At 35.6% G+C, this 24,921-nt stretch overlaps 1 protein-coding gene across 2 annotated transcripts in view; it reads right to left on the bottom strand.

The window, feature by feature from the left end:
- The window catches only part of SCLT1 (sodium channel and clathrin linker 1), a 43,142-nt gene that overhangs the window by 14,667 nt on the left and 3,554 nt on the right, over window positions 1-24,921 (bottom strand). For both annotated transcript variants that reach the window (XM_054064489.1, XM_009566189.2), the window contains exons 4-18: window positions 24,581-24,650; window positions 23,438-23,493; window positions 22,956-23,088; window positions 22,048-22,170; window positions 19,995-20,060; window positions 17,324-17,394; window positions 12,525-12,615; window positions 12,262-12,353; window positions 10,437-10,614; window positions 9,119-9,217; window positions 7,387-7,458; window positions 6,423-6,497; window positions 5,793-5,938; window positions 4,709-4,901; window positions 3,012-3,208 (exon numbers count right to left, since the gene is read on the bottom strand). In XM_054064489.1, coding sequence (XP_053920464.1) covers window positions 3,012-3,208; window positions 4,709-4,901; window positions 5,793-5,938; window positions 6,423-6,497; window positions 7,387-7,458; window positions 9,119-9,217; window positions 10,437-10,614; window positions 12,262-12,353; window positions 12,525-12,615; window positions 17,324-17,394; window positions 19,995-20,060; window positions 22,048-22,170; window positions 22,956-23,088; window positions 23,438-23,493; window positions 24,581-24,650 — 1,662 coding nt within the window. The remainder of the gene's footprint in view (window positions 1-3,011; window positions 3,209-4,708; window positions 4,902-5,792; window positions 5,939-6,422; window positions 6,498-7,386; window positions 7,459-9,118; window positions 9,218-10,436; window positions 10,615-12,261; window positions 12,354-12,524; window positions 12,616-17,323; window positions 17,395-19,994; window positions 20,061-22,047; window positions 22,171-22,955; window positions 23,089-23,437; window positions 23,494-24,580; window positions 24,651-24,921) is intronic.

The raw sequence follows: 24,921 nt of genomic DNA, 5'->3' as shown, positions 1-24,921 counted from the left end.
GGAAGTTCATAACTTCCTGAAAAACATTCACTTATAAAGCACATTACTATGCTCTAAGAGCAATAATTCTTATTAACATCTGCAATTCTGACCAATGTTGCCAACACAATCTCTGCATTTGCTCACATATTTACATGAGTCAGACCCTTCAAACAGTAACTTCATGAAGTGCCAAAGAATGTCTCAGATTGTCCTCAAAATATACTAAATACCCATGATACACTGCTAAGCTTGGAGAACTCTCTCTTTAAATCCAAAAAAGGTATGCTAGCATCTTCATTTAAGTTCAAAGCGCTGCTGCCCAGTCAAGACAAGATGAAGTCTCTAAGGGATATATTAAGCTTTCCTTATAAGCTCACAGCTTAACTCTCAGAAAACCTTCTAAATGTATTTATATAGGTAAGCTGGGTGAACATCGGCCTTTCACTTGGACTCTGCTGTAAGGGTTGGTGATGTTATTTCCTGCATTAGCCCTAAGAGGACTTTCAAACCAAGCCTCTAATTCAACAGATCCTGTTTACCCAGTATGAGTGTACTATTTTGTGGTATTGATGGTTTTTCTGTGATAAATGCATTCGCTGCAAAATTATTTTGCCTTTTAAATAATCAGCAACTTTAATTCTGTTCACTACAAAGTAAGAAGTGATTTGCCATTCTGTACTCGCACTAAAAATACTTACTCAAAATGATAGTGTGATAACATTAAAATAAATATGATAATTATTCACTTATAAAATAAGCAAGGATTTTGCATTAAAGGACTATTCCTGTGTAACTTGGCAGCTAATTTCCATGCTGACTGCACTACACAGTTAGGTACCTGGTAGTACACATAATGTGAAAAATACACCAGTTTCAAATTTTCTAGATAGAATCATAGAAGACTTTGGGTTGGAAGGAACCTTAAAGATCGTCCAGTTCCAAACGCCCTGCCATGGACAGGGACACCTCCCACTAGATCAGGCTGCCCAAGGCCCCATCCAACCCAGCCTTCAATACCTCCAGGGCTGGGACAGCCACAAATACTACATATAGGTTCTCTTATAACCACTTGTCACCATAATATCAGAGCATGACTGCAGAGATTTAATTCTGAAATACCTTATGTCAGTTTAAACTACAACCGTCTAGCAGAGAACAAACTTGTTTCTATTGCTCTTCTTAGCAAGGAAGCAGCAAATGTCTGATGAAAACTTCTGTTCTTAGCTTATTCAGGATGTAAAAGCAGCACCTATGGAAACACCTTAAAAAGTAACTGACTTTGCTTTTAGACTTGCTCCAAAATATCTACTGAAGTCACAGAGAATCATGTGGACTTAGCATAGACAATAATTTTTAATATGAAATGAACATTTCTTCTGTTCTGCTCATTGGGCAGTATATTCTCTGATACAGGTTATTAAATTATTGCAGGAGTTTTCCAGATAATGCCACGCAGGCAATCTCTCACATAAACAAGGGCATTTTCAGTGGGCTATTTCTCATGCAGATTCACAAAGCAGACTTCCTCTCCTGTGCATTATATTCTCTGTGTCAGCATTTTGCTACAGATAAATAAGGTCTAAAGCTTTTGGTCTGCTATAACTATGTTTTAACACTTAATATTCCACAGACAACTTTAAAAGTTTTGTAGGTCTGCAATTTTTTCCCTTTTAATTCTGAGCTGCTGAACCACATCCAGGATCTAATGAGCCTGGATGCTCAACTGTGGGAGATTTTGTAATTTAATTTACAGAAAACAAATCACAACAACAAACCACAACAGCTGGTTTTCAACAGCTAAAATTTACCTTCGCATGGAACACTGTAAAATACTTTTCTTTTCTAGTTACTGTGTTTACAAAAGATGTCAAAAAAAGCATTACTAAGACCCAGCTAATTACATACAGGGAAGCTTTACCCCTAAAACTGCCAATGAATAAGCACAGCTCCCAATATTTTGCAGATGTGCTCAATGCTGTGATGACTTCTGAAAGAAACCTTTTGCCTTTTTGAAGATATGTTTGGACAAGCCATGTGAGGAAGCTGAAGCAGAGGAAGGAAATACCAAAATAGGAAAGACGCTACACATCCACTCTGCATAGATCTTGATTCTAGATCATTACATTTGAGCCCTGTGCAATGTGTCCACGCACTGAAAATGAAAAACAAAATGAACGATAGATGCCATATCTGCTTATTTCATAAAATGATCAGTGTGGATTCTTCCTATTTTTTAATGGATGTTAACATCCAAGTAGAAGCAAACATTATTTATAGCAGCATGCATTTAAAGCAAAGATAAGTTTGTAAAATTTCTTTCAAACATATCTTGCAAATGGCTAATTTCTCATTTGGCTGCTTCCTTTTCCACTCACTCATTTCCTCATTTCCATGAGGAGACTCATGTCTCCTCTAAGCCAGTTGATGTCTGCCTATACAGGCTCACAGGCACCACAAGTGACTGTATTCCCAGCATATCAGAATGATAGATAACCTGTATCTGTGCCTATTGTGTGGGATGCCCTTGTTATTATGCCCTTTCACAACTGCAAATATTCTTAGATTCAGTGGAGGGAATAAAAGTATCAGTTACTTGGCAACCTGTATGAATTAAGAGAAAAGTAAAGTTTATATTTTTGCTTATGGCACTCACACAACTCATTTGTATCCTCATTTATGACAGCAGCTGCTTAGTAGAGAACATTAAAGGGGTGTCTCAATGGATTTTTTTCCAGCTTATACCAGAAGTCTGAAGACTCACTCCACAACTGATTTTCTGGTGACTGTTCCAAATAGCTATAAATACAGAGGTTTTCACAATCCAAAGCTAAAATTCCATAAATTGAACATGTTATTATGTCACAACGAGCATCAAAAGCTTTCTTCAGAACACGTCCTTGTTTTGCCTGAAGAACATCATCTACTCTGGATGGTTTGCCTGTCACTGGTTTTCACCACAGGTCTACTGCGATATACCACACAGTAACTAAAACTAACAGCTTCCAGAAAAGGAACAAAATTGCACTTACTTTAGCTTGCTGATCCTGGCTTCTGTAGTTTCGGTAAGACTTTTTGTTTCTTCTTTCCACTGATTCGTTGCTTTTTGCTGAGCTACTAACAGACGCCTAAGTTCAGCAGTAGACTTTTGACTGGTGTCCTCCATTTCCTTAAGTCGAGCTTCATATCCTCGTTCTTTCACAGCATGCTCATGCTCCATTGTGCTTATCTACAAAAAATACACATCAGGTGTAATGAAGTCTCTCCCTTCTTTTTTTTTTTTAACATTTGTGTTACCTTTACAAACATTTGCTGAAAACATGTAACATACAGTAATTAACTGGTAATTATATGCTCAAAGAGATACATGTTCCCCAAACCAATTTAAGCAAACAGTACAACTGACAATAAAGGATAATGAGCTGTGTATGCTTATTTTTGTAAATAATCTTTATCCTTCTCCTTTGTGTTTTCTCCACAGGAACACGTTTGTTTTATCTAGCTAAAATGTGTTAGGAGTTTCTTAACTGCATCTAAAATCCTTGGTACATCAGTGAATATGAAAGCAAGCAATGACTCTTATCTGTGACTATAATGGAAGCTTGTCTGATTAAAAATGAGGCAAAGATCTGATATGCTTTATAACCACTACCTATCTGTCACAAGTCTCTGATCCTTTGTTTTCACACTACCTTTGACCAACGGGTTCAGGAGTTGAAACAAGATTTAATGTTTGACTGATGCCTTTCTTATGTTTGCAAAGTGGAAACCGGATTTGAGATGATCCCCATTCAGAACTTGTAAAACTGCTTATTCTTAGGGATTCTTAGATCCCTTTTCGAGATCTTTACACTCCTGGAGCTAGAAGCAGATGGGAAAGTACCAGCTTTATATGTTTAGAATGCACATCAAGGATCCCCCAGATCCAAAGGTAGAATTGTAGAATCACAGAATAGTTTGGGCTGGAAGGAACCTTAAAGATCATGCAGTTCCAACCCCCCAGCCATGGGCAGGGACACCTCCCACCAGACCAGGCTGCCCAAGGCCCCATCCAACCTGGCCTTGAACGTCTCCAGAGACAGGGCAGCCACAGCTTCCCTGGGCAACCTCTGCCACTGCTTCACCACTCTTAAGGTGAAGAAATTTTTCCTTATGTACCATGAACCTGTTGTGATCACTATTAACTCTTGATCCCAATATACAGCCCTTTCAAAAAAACCAACCATCTTTCAGCTAATTATTGTGTTTGCAGCTGTTAATATAGACAAATATTCTCTGTCCAATAAGTACAGAATCAATGTTTGACTACCACACTATTAAATGATTAGTTACACACTGCTCTGACAATATGGTGGAACACTTTGAGCAGAAAGTCATACGGAGATTCTGAACACATTATAGACAGTAGATAAATGAAGATCTAGAATTGGAATAAGTGAAATCACTTGAAAGAAAGTATGTTTTATAATCTATCCATCTTATGAAAAGGGAAGAACATTTGAGGTCTTCTAATCAAGAAGAATTTAATACATATTAAAGTGCAATTTAACTATCGGAGATCGAGTTACCCAATAGATTCTGAGGACTTACAATGCTGCAACAAAATTACTTCTAAGCAGAAACCAGGAAGCATCACCAAAACTTTCATCCTTAAACTGTCAACAGTTTTCTCTTAGAACTGCTGCCTTATCAGTGTCATGTTAAAATAAAAATAAGATCAATCCCATACCTTTATTTTAGCTTTTTTCTGAGCCTCTGTGGCTAGTTTTCTCAAGCCTTCCATTTCTTTTTGCAATTGCTCTTTCTCTTGCTGAAGTTTTAGCCTTTGCTCACTGACAAAGGCACTCTTCTCTCTTTCTGAATCCAGAACGCTTTGCAACTTACTGATAAGCTCCTGGCAACGAGATTTCTCTTCCTCAGAGCTGAAAGAGAATAAAAGTCTTGTTGGAACTCAAGAGTTGAACAACTACTTCACTAGAAAAAACCCTACATATTAATTGGGACAGATCTTTGGTGTGACCCAGTACAGCTGCTCCCCTTATTCTTCCTGGAAGTCTGTATCTGCTGACCATGTTTAACGGGCTTGACAGCTAGAATTATGCACAAGTCAACAAAGAATTTTATCAAGATGATAGAATTCATAAAACCAATCTGATACTATGGCAATCTCAATGACCATGTGAAACAGAAGATTTTCATCTCCAGATTCCCAACTGAGGGTCGCTCTGGCAAAGCGACAGGATTTACCATCATCAGAGTACAGAAATGACTGAAGCTTCCAGAGAATCCTACACTTTTCATGCTGAAAACAACAATCTGGTCTAAAAATGTAGACTATATTATAATTTTTACCACTGTGTTATCGGAACCACAATAACACCTATTAGCTCTGAATACGACCTGAAATTCAATATGCTATGTAAACACCGTGTTCTGCATGTACTAGGAGATACCACACCGTAGGTGAAGTTATAAAGTAAAACATTCTGCCTGAATACTTCATAGAGTAACTTTACCTACAAACAGTATTAAAAAACACAGTAAAATTCTAAATAATATACTATTTTTATTTTTTGTCAAACAACTGCTTGCAGTTCTCATCTTGTAAAGAAAATCTTTCGTTCTATGGCATGTTATCTCCTTTAGTTCTTTTATATTGATTCATAATTGCCTTTACTTCAGAATTATGGTACCTTGATACTGGTTAAAAAGATGTGACAAAAGCCTAATACATAACCAACAATTTAATTAGTCATAAATAATTTCCATATTTCTGTTTTTCCATTCCTATTTCTGTAAAGTATGTTACTTACTTCATTTCCAGTTGTTTCAGCTTATTTTGTGTTGTCTGCAGACTTAGCTGAAGGTCACCTTTCATACTTTCTGCAAGTAAATATTTCTGATGCAGTTGCTCTAGTTTTCTATTGTCAGATTCACGTCCTCTTTCTTCCTTGTAGACCTGAAGAATAAGCTTACATGTAAAATCATTTTTACCTTGCACTGGTGACTGGCAGCATAGTACTGGCAACTAGGCTACTCCTTATTGTGTCTTATTTTCCTGTGATTTAAATCAAAACTGAACTTCTATCATTGTTGCTGCTAGTTGGAAAAAAACTTTCCAAGGATCTGGCACTCATTTAGTTTTCTGGACACTGAACTTAAGTTTAAGTGGATTATGTAACAATATCTTGTCAGATTACATCACCTCTCCACCTACTTTTCAAACTTTTTGGAGGACTCCCTTTCGGTTTATTATTACAGCTTTAAAACAGTTGCTGGATTGGGAAAAAACCCCAACATTCAAATAATTATATGAAAATTTACAATTAAGAAAATCTACTAAAAAAAAAACGGGGGAAAAAAACGTATGAGAAATGGGAAAAATCAACCTATCTTCTTCTGAAAAGATTCATTAAATGTGAAAATGCATGCAATTGCCTTACCTTTTCAAGTTCCTCTTCCACTGCTTTCTTTTCCCTAATGGCTCGTTCAAGTTGACTCTGCTTTTCTCCACATTCCTATTTTTAAAAGTATTGTTTAAATAAGTCTAATAAAAAATAACTCAAAACAAAAATTCATGAAGTGCCCAACCCAAAAAGCAGCAACTGTGAAAGTAATTCTGGCTGCTGTTATGTATGCATTTGATTATATTTACCTGCTCATTATTGTCTCTATAGGATGAGACTCGTTCACAGACTAAGACACGTAAAATGAAATCCATAAATAAGTGCATATGCATTGAGTTCTGAGCTTTTTAGTCTCCCACATAATTTGTTACATGTTCCTGGTTCATTCAAGAATACGATGATTGCGATGCACAGAATTTATGTTAGCAGACATTGTCAACTTTCATACCCAACTACAGATATTCAATACTCAGCTTTCCATGCTTTAAGTATCCCTGAAAGAAACAGGGTTACTTAAGAAAAGCTATCACATGGGATACATTTTCTAGAGCACAGAATCTCACTGTCAAGATGCTTGTGAACTATGCTAAGACTACGCATAATTCGAGGAAAAAACACAAATTAAAGTGTGGATTTGCAGAACTGTAGTATTTTATGCAGAGCCAGGCAAGATTCTCAGTAAGATTATGATTGTATGCACATAAGGCAAATCTGCACATTAAAAATGAATTTTCAAAGCAAATATGATTTACACCTAAATGATGCTGCACACAGTTGCTTTTGTTAAGTAACAAGAAAAACATTGCATGTTGCATTCGTGTCTGGAGACAGGCAAGATACAAGGTGCCATACAGCACTAAAGCATAGTCCTAGGCAATAATCCATGTAGCATATTCTACTTGAATTACTTTTACCTGAATTTAGTATTTCACCTGATAAACAAAGCTAGAAGTCTCAAATATTTTGCTATCAAAACTACTTCCATCAGTAAGCACCATACCATCTGAAGGGCTGAAAGCTCTTCTGTTAGTCGAGAAATCTGTATATTATATTGCTTCTTTGCAGAGTCTACCTGTGATCAAAAACAAAGTAAAACTAAAAAATGAATCCCATGAACTACTTTTCCATCCAATTTTTATTCAAGTGGTCTATATGTGGTGCATGTATATAAATATGGAAATGAGACTGCAATAACTGACAAATCTTACTATATAGAAGTTATAAAGAATGTTTATTATCAATCCATACTACTATAACTAAGAGTGTTTAGAAAAAAAAAAAAAAAACCAGAAAGGAAGACATCGCAAGGCCTTATGAAAAGAACAACAAGACTACTACAAAAGCTGATGTCCTTGAGGTGCAAAATATTGGCAATTTGTGTACGAGATATTTTTAGATAACATAACAAAAGATGTATTTGTTAATATCTGGGGAAACATGACAAATCACAGTTTAAATTTTTTTTTTTTTATGCTTTTGATAGGTTCACTTTTACTGAGAGAATTTCAAAATAAGAAATAGAACACTTCTAAACTCCGGTTAGTAAATCACTGTTTCAATTATAGAGTGCTTACCCTAGTTGCTCTTCAGCTCTTACACCTTCTCCAAATCATGTATGACATTAAATATTGCAGTTTTAAGTAATCCAAACAATTTTTGTGATTCTTTCAGGTAACCTCCAAACAGAAGGCACAAAACATCTATATCTCATTTTAAAGGCTCTGAAAATTTAGGGATCACGTTCCTGAAACCCCTCCAAATGAAAGGATTGGAAAGAAAAAGAATCTTTTCATCACTATAAGGTATATATGCACATTGTGTTGCAGTGAAGAAAGTAAACAGAGGCAAAATCAACTACACCACTGAAAATTTAAAAGCCAGACAATTGCTTTACACTCTTGTACACTTGTAACAAAAGACACTGCCAAAAGATGCCTGTAACAAGCCTTCACTTCCTCTGGATTTTGCCTTAAAATAAAGCAAGTCTCTTTGACATGCAGGGAACTATTGAGAACGTCCAGGTAGATTAGTCTACACTTTAACTGCAAATGGGACACATGGAGAAAATTAATTTTGTGACTTATCTTTTCCCAGGAGAGCTTCAATTTTGCAGCTGCTTTTAATAACATGAACAAAAACCATAATGAGACTACAACTATTTTTTTAGTCATTTCCCTACCAAATTCTGATTTCCAAGTGTGCTGTGATATTGAGGTTTTAATTGTTATCTATACTTGATACACCTGCCTAAATGGGGGACTATTTTTTAAGTACTGATACGCCAAAAAAGGCTAGTGTAATTTTCAATAAGTCCTATCATCTGAACCTACACAATAAGCCTCCATCGGCAACTTCCATGATGATGAGGCCATGAATCAGAAATTAAATACCTTCATACCACTACAAAACTCAGTCTGTTGACAGAACAGAATATCTGAAATCAAAGTGCCATTTCCTACACATTCACAGTAACGCAATGTCTATACCAGTATCTGCACAGACATCAACACTTTTGGTTCTTGAGATATTTAAAAATATCATTTATTTGGGATGAATATATGTGTAGATAACAAAGCTGAAGAGTACAGTACTGTCAGCATGCTGCCTTGCTACCTGTATTATCAAAACCCCTGTAAGAAAACTGCTCGTGATGACCATGCACCATCAATAGCTTTTCACGTTGAGGAAAATGAAAAAAAATCTTCCCATTCTTACTGAACATCATAACTTACTGCCTTTCTAATTCTTGCAGCAGTATCTTCTGCAAGTTTAGACATTTCTTCTTTCATCTTTTCAATTTCCTCTTCCTTTTGTTTCTTCCCAAACAGTGCCTAAAAGAAAATAACAACTTGAAATACCACTGATAATATTTCAGAAATGACATAGCACCTAGAACTGAGAGAAGAAAACATACATAATCGCTATTCAAAACCCCTTTTTTTTTTTTCCTTTCAGTCTGGGAGTAGCTGACCAAAATGACTGAAGAAAAAGGAACTGACAAGTCCAAAGGTGGCCATCAGGAGCTGGAGGATGTACAACTTCATTTTTCACCCCTTTCTGAACCAGTCTAACAGGTAAAGAGAACTGTAGAAGACCAGTTCATAAACCAATTGAGATGCAGAAAGTTATGAGGAAATTATGAAAAGAAAGAATGCCACCAAAAGGGTTTCCTAAATGACTATAAATATATGGGAAGAAAGACTATATGATGAAAATAATAATTTTCTTTTGTATAACAAGAAGAATCATAGAAGTTTAACTGTAGCAAAGACCAGAACCCTAAGCTTTATTGCTATTTTAGTCTATTCTGTAGGCCAGAAGGTAGCAGATCTCTTTAAAAAAGTTAGTCCACTTTTCTGTCAGAATAAAGGAGGCATCTTTATTTTCAACTCTCATTCTGAACATTCTATGTGTTGTATCGAATACCATCGAGGACTACATGAAGACATTCCTAAGAGAGATCCATAGCATCTCCTAAATCATTTTTTTCACTGGTTAGACTAAGTTCAGCACCCAATGTAGCATATTGGAATTTCTTCTGCCATTTTATAATACACTAATAAGCACCTTTGCAACTTTTTCCTGACTCACACATTACTCAGTCACCTTTCCAAATTTCTTCTGAATAATTAAGATCTGAACACATAACTCTGTCACCTACGTCCATCATATAACAAAAAAGTCTCTTTAGTTTTAGCTGTTCTTTCCTAACCACCAAAAAGTTTTAAATTCATAATAGGACTTTGTTTTTATTCCAATAGCCCAATTTGCTTATAATTTTTTATAAGAAATTCTGTCAAAGATCTTTGAAAATTCGGTATTATCACTTAGATCACCTTTATCCAGGGTTTGAAATTTGCACTGCATGAGAGGTTTAAGTAATAAAGGGTCATATCACAGTTCGCTATCTTACTCATTTTAGTACAACACATATAAAAGCCCTCGGTTGTGTACACATGTATGCCTGTAAGAATACATCATCGGCCCTTCACAACTGCAAGTGATGGAAGCATTCTAGTATCTAAGAAATATCTTCCTCCACTGCCTTACCTGACTTTTTTGTAGGTTAGCTTCTTCTAAGAGTTGTACACAATCTTGGACTTTTGCAACAGCATCACACTTCTCCCTTTCTAGATTAGCGTACTTCGTCTGAAGCTCCCCGATTTGTTTCTCCAGGGCTGTTCTTTCTGTTCTCAGCTGTTCAGTGTCTTGGACAGTAACACATAATCTACAAGACAGTAATAATTTTACTCATTTAACAATAAGATGCTTAATTAAGACACTAATCCTTTCAAACTAAACAAATATGAAGTATTTATTCATAATTTGCCAAAATGACATTCCTGGTTTTCTGCTTGTTTTTGGACAGAGTCTTTGAGTTTAATATTCATCAAGTCTTATAAAGAAATAGAATTAAAGGAGTTAACTTGGATATCTAATCTCAGAAGATCCTTACAAGGATATTGCTATCCTGGGATACATCACTGAAAATGTTCTATATTAAAACAGAATAAAACAGCCCCAGCAGGAATAAAGTTTTCCTCTGTGGAGAAAATGGAATAATTGGATGTGGGCAATGAAGTTGCAGCTATACCATTAGAGCAAGAAAACCACCAATAATTTTAACAGGTCAGAAATCCTTATTGTTTAATTATGATTGTCAGAATTGGCAGGCATGAGAAAAGGCAAGAGAGTCTCAGAGGTATCCTCAAAAATGCCTCAGGAAGTTCCACAAGCGCCGATGGTTCAGTAAAGTGCATGGTTCTAAATATCCATAGCAAGTACTTTGGAAACACTTGGGCTGCCTTTTCAAGCAGCCATGTTTTTCTTTTTACTTTCTAACATGTTTGTAATAAAACATACGACAACTACTCTATTACTGTTGAACCTATATAAAATAATAAAACTAGCTAATTCTTAAGAGATTCTAAAATAAGCTTGAGAGCCTCTAAAATGCTTAGACCGGTGAAAGTCATCAAGTAGAGGTAGCCACACAAGTCCATGCAATTCCTCTCGGCAGTACTTGACCACATAGTCACAAGGTTGGTTCCCCAGTAATTATTTGATTTCTAGAGCTATTGAAGAGTCTGCTCACACGGCTGTGACCAAGAAGGGAAAATGAACAGTGACACAATTATTTCAATAAGAAATTTAAGAGTTTTTCCTAGCTATCAGGTCATTTGACTAATAATAATTCAACAACTGTTTGTAATACTTGAATCAAAATCACTGTGCTCAGCTAAGCGTGATATACTTGGAAAGCAAAGGAGGTGGGAGGAAAAACACAAAAGAACCTGATTGAGTCTAAAATCTTCCAGTATATCATACTGGAATTAAAGTTCTACTCCTTAGCTGGCATTCGAACTACTTTTGTAACTAGCATTTATTGCTGAGAATTGTGTTTTAGCAGTTTTATTAAACAAATTTTTTGTACAAAGTTGGCTGAACCAAGACCTGAAACCAAATCTTGTTTAACAGAGAAAGAAAAACCTGTATTCACCTCAAACTGAGCCGGTTTACATAAACATTTCCAAATTTCAGTGTGAATATTTTTCTTTAAAATCACCACCTAAAACTAACAAGAGATCAGAAACTAGTATTTATGTACTAGAATGAAAAATATATGCCTCTTTTTTTTTTTCCATCACACTCAATAAAGTCAGACAGTCTGTTGGATAATTTTAAGTACACTGAAATTAGAAGCTGTTCCAAAGGGCTGCAGAATAGCACAAATAAGATAGAGAGCAGCCAAGAATACAATATCTGTATTTTGAGAAAACAGATCCACTCCAAAACACAAACTCAGACACTGAAAAAAAAGTATTTTATCTCACTTGCATGTATCCCGTACTGACAGCCAATGTGTTTTCTTTACCTTGCTTCTAATTGTTTTATACTCGACTGTGTCTGCTGCAAGCGTTTGTCAGATGCTATTTCTCTTCGCTGGGCAGATATCATGTCTTCTTCCTAGGAAATACATATCTATTATCCACACATCACCTGAGCTTCTCTGAACAAAATAAAGCTATACAACATAAAACAAGTGACAGAACATCTTGCAATTAATTTAAAGGCAGCATTCAGGTAACTGACAAGTAATTCAGTTATAATAGAAAATTATTCCTTTCTCTAGAGTACCTTTCTCTCCAACTGGCCTTGAAGTTTCTCCATTAATCTGGTCATTTCATCAGTCTTAGCATTTGCTGCCCGTGCCTCTATTTTGGCTTGCCTGTATAAAGAAAACAGTCTATAAATTACATTTTGATTATTGGGGGGGGAGGGGGCGGAAGACTCCATTATAACTTAATTGCAATAGCTGTGAAGGGCAGTCGGATTTCCTACAGGGCAGAACAGGTTTCCTCCTCCTTCTCCTTCTTACTATGTGGCAGTGATCAAAGAATACCAAATTCACTAAACAATCATCCTGTGAAAATTACTTCTTAAAGATAGATTAAGAAGAAGGTGCATGTGTTGATTAAATATTTGGGAGGAATAGGCAATCAAAACTTAATGTCATTCAATAACTTAAACATAATTGGCCACAGATACTTAAGTGGAGAAATCTTTTCCAGAATTACATTTCACTTTTTAAAGTAACTTGACAAAGAATTAAAAAAAAAAAAATAAAAAAAAAAAATCATTAACCACTTCTGAAGAATTTAACTGAAGTGCTTTGTATTCTGAAGAGGTTTGATGAGCTGAAACAGAGTAAGGAAAAAAAAGACTAGTTAATGAATCAGACTTGTCCTCAGTAGAAAAGCTTATTGAAATGAGCAACCCTTCAGCTTCTCTGACTTGGGAACAGAAAGACACAGTCCTTCACCTGGGGTGTAACCCAGTTATTCAGGCTGCATACTAGGCTTTGGAATTTGAAATCTGAAGATCAACGATTGGATGTATGATAAAATAAAAAGGAGCAAATGTATTAGAAAATTAGCTAATGCGAACTCGAGCATTAATGGACATGAAAGAAGCTGGAAAATATTTAATATGTTAATATTTAATAGTGTTAAGATCAACTTTAAGCAGAAATTCATTGTAGGAATAATTTTGCCTTAATAGCACAAAAGACAAGAGATATTACACCTGCATGAAAATCTGAAGCAAAATATACATAATTCCAGTAATTCCACAGCAGATAATTAATTTCAACTTAATTATTTCAGAAAAGCTAATTCTGTTATTACTCCTTCAGGAAGCAAAACCAAAGATAAAAACATTATAAAGACACATGAACGCCACTGCAGGTCCAAACCTTTGATCTCACTCCATCTGAAACATGCATTTTTCTCCTACAAAAAGTACCGTAAAGTTTATATAAATGGCTCCCCCAAAAATGTTTAAGATATACTGTAAAACAAAATAAAAATACAAAATCCAATATAAGAAGAGGTCATAAAACTCAGAGCAGCTTAAGTATTAAAAATGCATTTAAATTACTATATTCAGGTTAAGATCAAATTCAGAGGTGGGTGTTCAACAAGCAACAAATTGTTTCTAAAGATGTAGCTTTTATTCCTCACTGTGCAATAGACCTTTGATGCAATATTGGCAAGTTAAGACTCTGAAATGCAGATATCTGCCCTAGCAACGAGTTTCTCTCCTAGCTATGCCAATGGAGTTTCAAAACGCTAAAGAACTAAGGAATGTTTTGATAAAAATTCTAGCTTATAAAGAAGTGAAATTTGTTCAAACCTCAATTATCTACCAAAATACATCAAATATTACACAGCAAATTATGACTCTTTAATAACTAGCGTAATTGCACATAAGGAGCATGTAAATAGGAACCGTACATTTTATACTGAGTTTATATTAACACTGATGATTCAGTTCTCAAAAACTTCTTACGGAGCTTTTCAGTTTTTTATTTCAGTTTTTTATTTTGGGTAAGGCCAGCTGCTGATTTAAAGAATAAAAGCTAATATCATCCTGGAAATAACCTCCAGCAGAAGCCTTAATTCTTTTTCCCAGATTGCTTGCCAAAACTTACTCTGGCAGTGTTTCTTTAGGCACGCACACTGGAGATATAGGATGACACGACATCAGGGGCATGTTTGAAGTGTTTCATGTCAGATTGTATACTTTGCTATCTATTTATCTTAGCATACCTAAAACGTAGCAACACACATTTAGAACCTTAACAGTATCAAAAGCTCAATCTAGGCCATACAAATTTAAATCAAACCTAAATTCTCTTGTATGTTTTCTGTTTTAAATCTACTTTTCCTCTCCAGACTTGTTACTCTATCACTGTAAATCAATGTAAATCTATTAAAAACATCCAAAAGGATTAGAACTGTCTGCAATATATGCCATATAATCCATGCAAACTACAGCTGTGTAACTTCAAGTCAGACAAAGAATTGGTGAAAATATTCAGACTTCTTTGAGAGTTACTGCATTTCAGAGCTGCTGTTGTTAGCTTTGTAAGCACAATATAGTCCTGTTCTTAGGGCTGCATGAAGTTTTAGCTGATCTGAGAGCTATGCGAAGGTAATCAATGCCTGTAATCACAGATGCAAAAATCCTGTGATCTTGTCTCTTTGCCCATAACTGAGAACACCACGGGGAAAGCAACAATTACAAAGGTTGCTCATGGTCATTGCCAGACAGATTGAACAGTTATGAAAAGAATGAGAAGATGACAACTTGAAAGGAAACATGAACACTGACAGCCCAGAGTGAAATAAACAGGGAACCAATGGAACAGGTGAACATATAGGAACTCATGGGGTGCTTGCTCAACAGGACACAATAAGCAGACTTCAGGAAGCAGCACAATTACACATACAGCTGGAGCACCCACACCTCCAGCAGGAGTGGTGCACAGATGAGGGAACACATACTTCCCAAACAGGACTATCTGAGCACATACACCCATAATTTTAATCCATTCTTCCTGTGAGAGAGTGTATCTACGCATATAAGAGCAAGCAAGCATGCGAGGTATCAGTTCTTCATGGGATCAGTTACAGAAGGCTGTTTATAGATTTGCCCCATCCCTGGAGGCGTTCAAGGCCAGGTTGGATAGGGCCTTGGGCAGCCTGATCTAGTGGGACGCGTCCCTGCCCATGGCAGAGGGGCTGGAACTTTGTGATCTTTAAGGTCCATTCCAACCCAAAGTAATCTTTGATTCTATGACTCATGTTTGTTTATCAATATATTGCAAATGCCTAGTATATCGGCTTATCTGTTACATTTTTAATATTGATCACTAACATATAGGCCACTGATTGTCCATGTATTGATTAATGGCATACAGGGGAATGATATAGAAGTCTTAAGCCTCATGAGTTGAGCAGTCTTATTAAACCAGAAATTACAGTAAACCAGCACTCTAGTGCTCTGAAATGCGAAGGAAGGTTACTACTGCAGCCTGGTGGATACTTCGATGGAAGTCTAAATACACTCACAACTTCACTATTTATAAAACAGCAACTAATCAAAAATATGCATATATATTTGGGTACGTGTGCATGTAAATTCAGAGGCAGGTAATCCACTAGCTTTCAGTCAGTCCCAGAGACTTCTGCCTTTCAATATACCTTCTTCCTGAAGCAGTAGTTTAAGCAGAAAACATGCACTCCCCTTCTATCCACGCTTTTTTGCCACGTGCACAGTTCTACAGATCCTTGCGTGTGTGAATGGTTATGAATCAAAGAATTTAGTCAGTTTGGTTGTCATGCCATATTCTAAAATACTTGATCAAAGTGGTATCACTGAAGAATTTCATATAACTCCAAAGATAAACCCTTGTATTTTCTTTTTAAAAAATGAAATAAAGATGAGACCAAAGGAAATAACAACATCTGTAATTTTGACCAAAACACTCAACTGGCTGCGCAACCACAACCTGAATGATTTTGGTTTGTTGTTGGCTTGTTATTTTAAGTGCTTTTTTTTAAAACCAAAACCACCAAGACTGTTAGAAATGCAGTAATAAAGTTCACATTAAGTGCATGAACAAAAACACAGAGAGATCTTCAACTATTCACATAAAAATGGAAATTATTTTTACCATTTTTGGGGGTTACTTTCTTTAAAATCAAAAGCTAAAACTAACTAAAGCATGACAGTAGTCCATCAACATTAAATATTTTAATCACAGTATGAAAGGAAATTACTATTGCTAAAAATCAAAGGAAAAATTAATAATAAAGCCAAAATTTAAGTACATTATAAGTACATTAAGCTTGTAAACTTATTCAAGTAATACTCAAATAAAAAGATTATTTAAAATCTTAGTTAATACTGTAAAAAAATATTCTGGTTGATAATGAATCCATCTGCTTTATACTGTCAGTCCACAAATCCAATTTACTAAAATTGAATTCTAGTTTGACATCAACCATCACTAATTAACAGAGTAAACTGATATTAAACAGAATATGGCTGTAAATACGAATAACCATGAAATTGTGTTGCAGGTAGTTTTCTAATGCTCCCTGACATACTTCAGGAATATAATTAATGCTTCTCTTACCTCTAGCTTCCAAAGAGCTTAGTTTGGAGCTCTTTATTGAGAAACAGAATGCAAATTTTATTAAAAACATAAAACCTTAAAACTACTCTAAAGATTCAAATTTCAGAACAGTAACAAGTAATTGTGTAACTGGATTTTGAGCAAATCTTATTCTGATGAAAAATTATCTTTAGAGTCAATTTTGTTGTGATGCTGACACTTGGTTCCTTTTAATTCAAAGGTCAAGCGTCGACTATTTCAAGAAATAGTTGAACCAAAGAACACTAACTGGAAATACACTACCTAACACTAATGATGCACACATCTGTGAACAAACAAGAAACAGTAACTGAAACCATTTCATCTATTACTACTAAGATGATTTGCAGTATAAACAAGGCCCATGACACAGCAGCATGTTAGAAAAAGCTACAGAAAAGACATTTACTATTTTAAATTGCCAGGCTTATACCTCAGTTGTTTCTGTAGCTGCTCTAGTTCCATATTAAGTTCTGTTACAGTCTTCAGAAACTGTTGATTGCTCTGCAAAATAAAGAGATTTGTAACGTGTTCCTTATCATACTGAAAATGTTATATATTCAGAATCGTTACAGTGTATTCTACAGAACATAATACCACAAAAATAGCGAATAAAGTCCATTCTACTGTGCGGATGGTCTCCAGGTACCAAGGTTTCAGAAGAGTATTTTAGAAAAGCAAATGCAGAGTGATATTACCTAATCCTCCCCTTCTTTTCCCTGCTTTGGTAGTATAAGGACTTCCTGAGATGAGAATTTTAACAGCTCTGACGTACAATCTGCATTCTCATCTACTTTAGGGGTCCAGAATACTTCATCACAATAGTACCATAGTAGAGCACATGTTGCTGGAAAGTATTCCTTTGTTTTAGGGTAAACATTGAGCAATTGCTCCTCTTCATTTTCTCTATGCCAGCCATAACGCTGGAGGTGTCATACTCCTTCAGCTCTCTTCTCATTTGAGAATGATTTCCTATTTTTGTTACCCTACTAATCTTTTCTAGATCTTACATACATCTATATCATACAATGAGATATCAGAGACGACCGCAGCTGCAGGCAGCATATTGTGGACTTAGGCACAATGTATTCCTTTCCCCCTGTATCCTAATAATTGCTAACCTTCTTGCTTTTTTGACTGTTGCTGACAATTGTTTTCAGGCTTCCAGCTTCTACAATACCTGCTGTGAGTGGTAACAGTTACTTTTCAAGACCATCACAGAGTACCCGAAGTGAAAGCTCCCTCTTGTCCACATGCATGATTTTGCTTTTATTAATGAAATGTTAGATAAAACTCACCAAGATATTCAACATCATGAGATCTTTCTGCACATCTCCACAGTTTAGTTTTCACTACCCTAAACAGTTTAACATCAGGAGTGAACACTGCTGCCTCAATACTGTATCGTATTTCCAGAACACGTATAAATATGCTGAACAACTCTAACGAGAGCACATCTAGGAAACACAGCTGTTTCACCACAATAAAAATCCTAACTAATTACCCTCTCTTCACTTCCCATTTTTCATTTTGTTAGTTCAAGAAAGGGCATGCTTCTTTATCCCATGACATCTTTATGCCTTTTGTAACAGACTTTGCCAAATGTCTTTTGGGTAATGCAAATAAATGGTTTACTTCTATCTTAAATGTCATCTGTGTCAGCTCTTGCAAAGAGTTCACATATTTCACTGTCTTCTCTCCACATCATCTCTTTCCAGCCTTACAATTTTAAGTGCTCAGTGATTCTATTTTGAGGTACATAAAACTTATTTGCTTGAAACAGCAGATCAAACAGCCTGTAACTTCCAAATCCTTAGCAAAACTACTTTAAAAGCTCATCACTGTATTTGCTTGAGATTGGTTTTGGGCAGCAACTCCCCATTAACTTTCAAGTATTTATCTTTGCAGAACATTTAATTCCAAGACCATCACTGACTACGTAAGGCAAAAGTTTCTCCTGGAGTGCATTATTTTGCTTTTATTAATACTAATGAAATATCTTGACAACTACTTGCAAGATACAATTCTGTAGTAATTTGCCATATACTACTCAACATTGGTACAGACTCAGTTGGAGTATTGCTCTGTTTCCAGCACCACAGTTTAAAAACTATGGCACAACTGGAAAGAATTTAAAGCTGATCAAGAAGAATGATTAGACATCTTAAAATCAGTAGTCAAAGAACATTGAAAAACTTGACTTCTTCTCAACAGAACAGAAAAGGCAAGGAAAGAGAAAAGATGGCAATATAGAAGTTTTCAATAACAGACACCATGACAAAGAATGTAGTGACCCTTCATGCCTACATTTCACACCAAAAAAACAGGCTTGTATTTTAACAGCAGCTCAGATGTGACAAAAAATTATTCCAGTGACAAAGATATGAGAGAGTAGATTACCTAGAGTAGTTTGGGAGTCTTTTCACACTGCCCAGTATCCAAGACAAACATCAATCAAAAATGACACAGAAATCATGTCTTTCAGAGAAGAACCTGCTCAGCCCAAAACTTTACCAAGCCTTCCACCTCTAATTTTCTAACATATTAAAATTGTTGGTCAGTTCTGGAAGTCATAGGTTAAAGCTTAGAAAATAAAGTCTCTCAATCTAAGGATATGGAAGAAGCATTGGATGATAATTAGAGCTCATAAAAATCCCTGTCAACAACAGTCACATGAAGCCAGTAGTATGAAACTAGGAATCAATAAACATGTGGCAGAGTGGCAGAGCTAGCCTATGTAAGGGGTCATCATTTGAAGAAATTTTTCCTCTGTGAAGATGGTTTGGAATGTGTGACTGAAGTTCACTGGTCACATAATGAAATTCTGAGGGTAAGCTTACCACTGACTTCTTGAAGATAAGAGCTCACATTATATCATTAAAAGCTAACATCTCAACTATCCTGACCCGGTATTTGAAGTTAGGAACAAAGCCATTACTACCTGATTTCTGGCTGGTCTTTAGCAAAGTTCGAAAATCTGAGTGGCACAAGATCTTTTCCAACCAGGTACGCAGGAAGGACTTGTTACTTTTCTTTTATACTTCTAGGTTCTAGCAGGAAAAATTCATAATTTACTAGGTCACTATTCAGAAAGTTTTACTTACCAACTCTATTTTCTCTTTGGCTATACGCAGTTGCCAAGTCAACTGTTGAAAGCCAGTCAGTTGATCCTAAAACGAGAATTCAGAGCTTCTTACAATCATTGTCATCATAAAGAGTCTACAATTAGAGAGTTTCACAGTCAAATGAAAACATTTTCCAAAAATGTGTACGTCACAGGAAATTCAATATGCTTTTGTAGATTTTAATTAGATTGCTTTTAGCTGTTGACCTAGTAATCTGGCAAATTATATTTACTACTGAAAAACATATCTGAATTTCACTCAATTACAAATGGCCCCCTTCCAAAACTCATACACACTTACTATCGAACTATGGAAGCATACATACGTAGTGAAGAGCCACATAAACCAAGATGATACTATAAGGATTTTGGCTAAGTACAGTAGAAGGCATGTACCTCTTAATTTAAAAATGCCTGCATGGACATGTCTAATTTGCTCTTCGCCCTACGGAACATCCTGTGTCCATACAAAAAAAAATAAAAATAATGGATAAGTCAAAGCAAGTTCCTGAATGAGAACTGTCACCCTAGGGAAACTAGCACAACACAAAAAAAAAAAATCACCTGCAGCATGCCAAGTGTCTTCAGAGCATGGAGAGGACTCAAGTCCCTGAGCTGCAATATCTATCAGCCGTGCTCTGTTTAACGACCTCAATACCATGTATATGTCAGAAACTTATTAGAACAACTCCCTTACTTACTATGACAATTTTTTTCACCAATATCCTCTTTCAACTTAGCTTTCTGTCTACTCTAATTCCAGTCAGTTTTACCTATTTTTATTTACCTCTGATAGCTATTTTCTGCTCCTCCATTAAAAGAAAACCCTAAAATAAAAAAGTTTATTTAACTGAAAAATCTTTCTGTGGGATACCACTAGCAATTAAAAGACAGCTCAACCTCGCTCTTGTTACAACGGCATTAAAATCCACCAATAATTTAGTTACCCATGGAAAGTGGAATCTGATAGCCCTAAATTCTCTACAATGTACCAATGACTCTGTATGCTCTACTATGTGATGTTATCAGTAACTGACAATGCAACACAAGAAATAATGAAATAGAAGTAACAAGAGCAGAAAGTTGGAACTACATGTAGATGTGAGAGTCCTCATAACTACCACTTGGAATAATTATGAAACTGACATAATTTTTCTTGTTTCTCAAAAACATAGCATGTTGCTGAGGTGGACTTAATACCACAAAAGAACAAAGATCAGTAAAAAGCCTCATTCTGTTATACAGGCAAGGTGTAACTCTATCCACAGGTCTCGTGTACTCAAAAATGGAAAGTACATGTTAAAAATTTGTAGCATCTTTTTACAGCCCTAAAAATATCTGTAGTGAGCTACGGCCGGGCATGAAGTTTCTATTAGTCCTTCACACACTGAGCATCTTTATACAGCTCATCAGAGCAAACCTGCTTCTTTCTCTGAACTAAGACTTCCTGAAAGGCCTTCCCCAGAAACAGCAGAAGAGAAACAGGATACTAAACATTACCTTGCATTAGAATACTGATGAACTTGATTGTTATCCGTTTACACATGTTTCTTTTTTAGGGAATGACAACAAGAAATGGAGACTACTTTTCCCACTATCCCACTGTGACCTCACAGACAAAAATCACGATTCAAACAGAGCAGAAAACATGGAAGTTTTCCACCTTAGAATTCAGAAATTTTCAGCAGCTTTTTCAGCTGTCCAACTCTACTTGAAGATTTTTAACCATGCAATTCAAGCATATAATTATTTATATGCACATGCATATCTTGTGCATATGCGCTGACTCTGACAGCAACCCCCAAGTTCCTGCCCATACATTTGAAATAAAGAACTTGTCCAATTGTAACAGCGCATTTAGCCAATAAATTGATGACCGTATCTGACCACTCAACTTTAGATGACTATTATGAAAAATAAAATTAACAGTACTGGTAGGACCCCCACACTTCAGTTTGATTTCATACAGACCCAGAATCTCAACAGTATAGAAAGACATGCAAAAATATAAGAAAAAGATAAATGCAAATTACTTTCTGCTTTTGCCTTTCAGCCACGTGAACCTGTGTTTCAGTCATCCGTTCTTGGTACTGTTGCTGGAGTCGATCACACTCCTGTGATGCAGTCTGCCAGAGCTCTATTGCTTGTTCTTTTTCCTACGTTACAGAACAATGACTTGTATAAAATATTCCATTACACTGCATTTACCTTCATCTGTAATTCTCTAAAGAGAGAAGATTTAACTACTATTTCGAAGAAATTCCATTTTCTGTACTTTTCTTTGCACACATTACAGCTACGCAGACAAAATGTCAAATTCAGATGCAAGCAAACAGATGCTTACAAGCTCAAATTCCACCTACAAGTTTTCCAGATTTGTTTCTATAGCTCAGACTTTTACAGGTATATACTGTAGGCCTACAGTGAATATAATATTCAAACACCAAAATTCAGCTGTCAATATAACTTCAGCTTCACACACAACAGGATTGATACACCACTGTAATAAGCTCAAAAATTTTTCCTTATCTCTTCAGATTTAAATATTATTTTCCATGTCCCACAAATACTTGCCTCCTTATATCGTATTAAAATATTTTTGATTAAAATGACAAGCTACTACAAAAACTTGAATTGAACAAGGTATTTCATCAATTTCCTGGTCAGGAATTCGATATAAAGATCAAGTTGACCAGGAAAACTACAGGTAAAAATGAATATTTAAAACTTCCTATATGAATTTAGGAGACAACTTTCTCCAGATTTTTAATTTAAAGTATAAGTACTTGTTACTTCAGCTACAGAAAGTTAAGAGGGCATCAAAATAGTCTTGGAGAACTCTGATCAAATGAGTTCTGCATGAAGAAATAAAACAGCTTTCCCTTACGTGCCAAGGCACAACAAACAAAATAAAAAAGTACAAATATTTCATCTCACACACTTGATTTGCCAGTTTTAGTTGTTCCTGCAGGTTTCTCACTATTTGTTCATCTGCAGGAATATCAGTTCCCACAGGCATGAAAGGAAGAGCTTCCAGTTGATTCTCAAGATTCTCCTTCAACTCTGCATGCAGCCTGAAATTCAGAGAAGTAAGTTCAGCAAAGTACTTATCTAACAAGAATTTTAACCACTGAAATGTACCACATCTTCAATCCGTACATACTGTTTACTTCCAACTCATATTTAGATCTTTTAAGTTATGTTCTATAAACACAGTAGACAGTTTAGAATAGTTTATTATCAAGTTCTTTTACATGTATCATTAAGTCTCCTAAACCTAGGGTTGTAGTCTGTATTAAGCCCTATATAGATGCCAACATTAAGCTCATGAGTACAAGAGCTTCAATTATTCCACAGAAAGAAAAAAAACTTTCAAGGTTTAAAGAAGAACAGCAGTAGTAACAGAGTAGTATAATTACTTACCTTTCATTTTCCTCAGTGACTTGTTCAAATTTTTGTCTCATCTCACTCATTTGTGCCTAACCAAAAAAAAAAAAAAAAAAAAAGGCAGTCATTTAATTGGCATAAGTTTTAGGAATTCTTTCAATTCCGATATTGCAGAAGACCAACAATTTACTCCAGCATGATATAGTAAATGAAAGTCACTCCCTTTTATAAGGAAAGTCACAGGATGCCACTTATGTATAATAGGACTTTGCAGCCCTTAAATTTAAGCATTCAGAAGTTATGATGAACATTATTACCTTTTAGAATTCTTACAGCTCTTACAGATTGATTCTTAATTAACTCAAGTTCTTTTAGGGACACAGTGGATGCTTCTCATCTTTTATGCAATAAGCATTTGAGAAAAGAGTTTATGGATTAAGTGAGGAGAAACATCAGTTACAAGAGTCAAATGGACTGCTTTGTTAACTAAATAGTTATAAAACTAGAGTTGTCTTATTGCTTTCTGAAATCGGCCAAGATTGAAAACTCTAGTCACAGAATCTTTATGATGGACAGATCAAACAAATTAAGTGCATTAAACCAAACCCATGCATACAGATAAAAAGTAAAAATTGCTTTCTGTATGCCACACGTTTTAATTAAACATATCACTTTGCTTTTCGGTGAACATATGAAGCATTAAAGCATTTCATTTTCCTGTGGTTGAAAGGAGAATAGTCCCCCTCCACCTGATAAACATTTAATGAATTATTTGATCTGAAGAACTGAGAATGAAGAAGGCTGGGTGTATCTACACTTGCAAGACTGAGCTGGACTACGTGGCCAAGATCAGACCTGTAGGGAAAGGTGGAAACAGCTGCCTCATCTCAATGTTACCTTGGAAAGAACCTGCAACTGCATCTGAAAATCTAGAAATGAAACATGAGTGCTTCATTTCACAGCACTACCTCTCAAACATGCAGTAATCTGTGCAATTTGGACAGTCTTCCAGCCTTTCCATAGAAAGGCTCTCCATTCATTTGAGGCAGACCGCAGCCCACCAAGTTCATGAAGCATGGCACAGCCATACTTTCCTTTACTGACAAAAACTAACAGCCTAGATATTAACACCATAAAATACTAAGAACGTACACTCTGAAAAATTAGGAATATCCATACCTGACCAAGCCACAGCTGTTTTCTCGTTTCTTCCAAGAGTTTATCATACTCTGTGATTAGAATTGACAAGCTAAAAAGTTAAATAACATGCTTAGAATAAATTCCATAAATACTGAAACACTGTTCTGATAATTAATCAGTTTTAGAGAATTTTTAATCTAGAGAACAGAACAGAACAGTCACTTTTCTTTATTTCAAAGCTGGACATTCACCAGAATCAAAGTAACAAATTTAATTTCTACTTTAAAGTAAGATAGTTAACAGCAGCTTTCCTGTAAAACAGAACTGGAACTTGGGATACTATAAATGACCATAAAAGCAACATTAAAGTTTCATCCACA

The sequence above is a fragment of the Cuculus canorus genome, chromosome 4 (genome assembly GCF_017976375.1).
Source record: "Cuculus canorus isolate bCucCan1 chromosome 4, bCucCan1.pri, whole genome shotgun sequence".
Classification (NCBI taxonomy): domain Eukaryota; kingdom Metazoa; phylum Chordata; class Aves; order Cuculiformes; family Cuculidae; genus Cuculus; species Cuculus canorus.
Note: the sequence above shows the minus strand (reverse complement) of the source record. Positions and strands in the feature narration are given on the sequence as shown.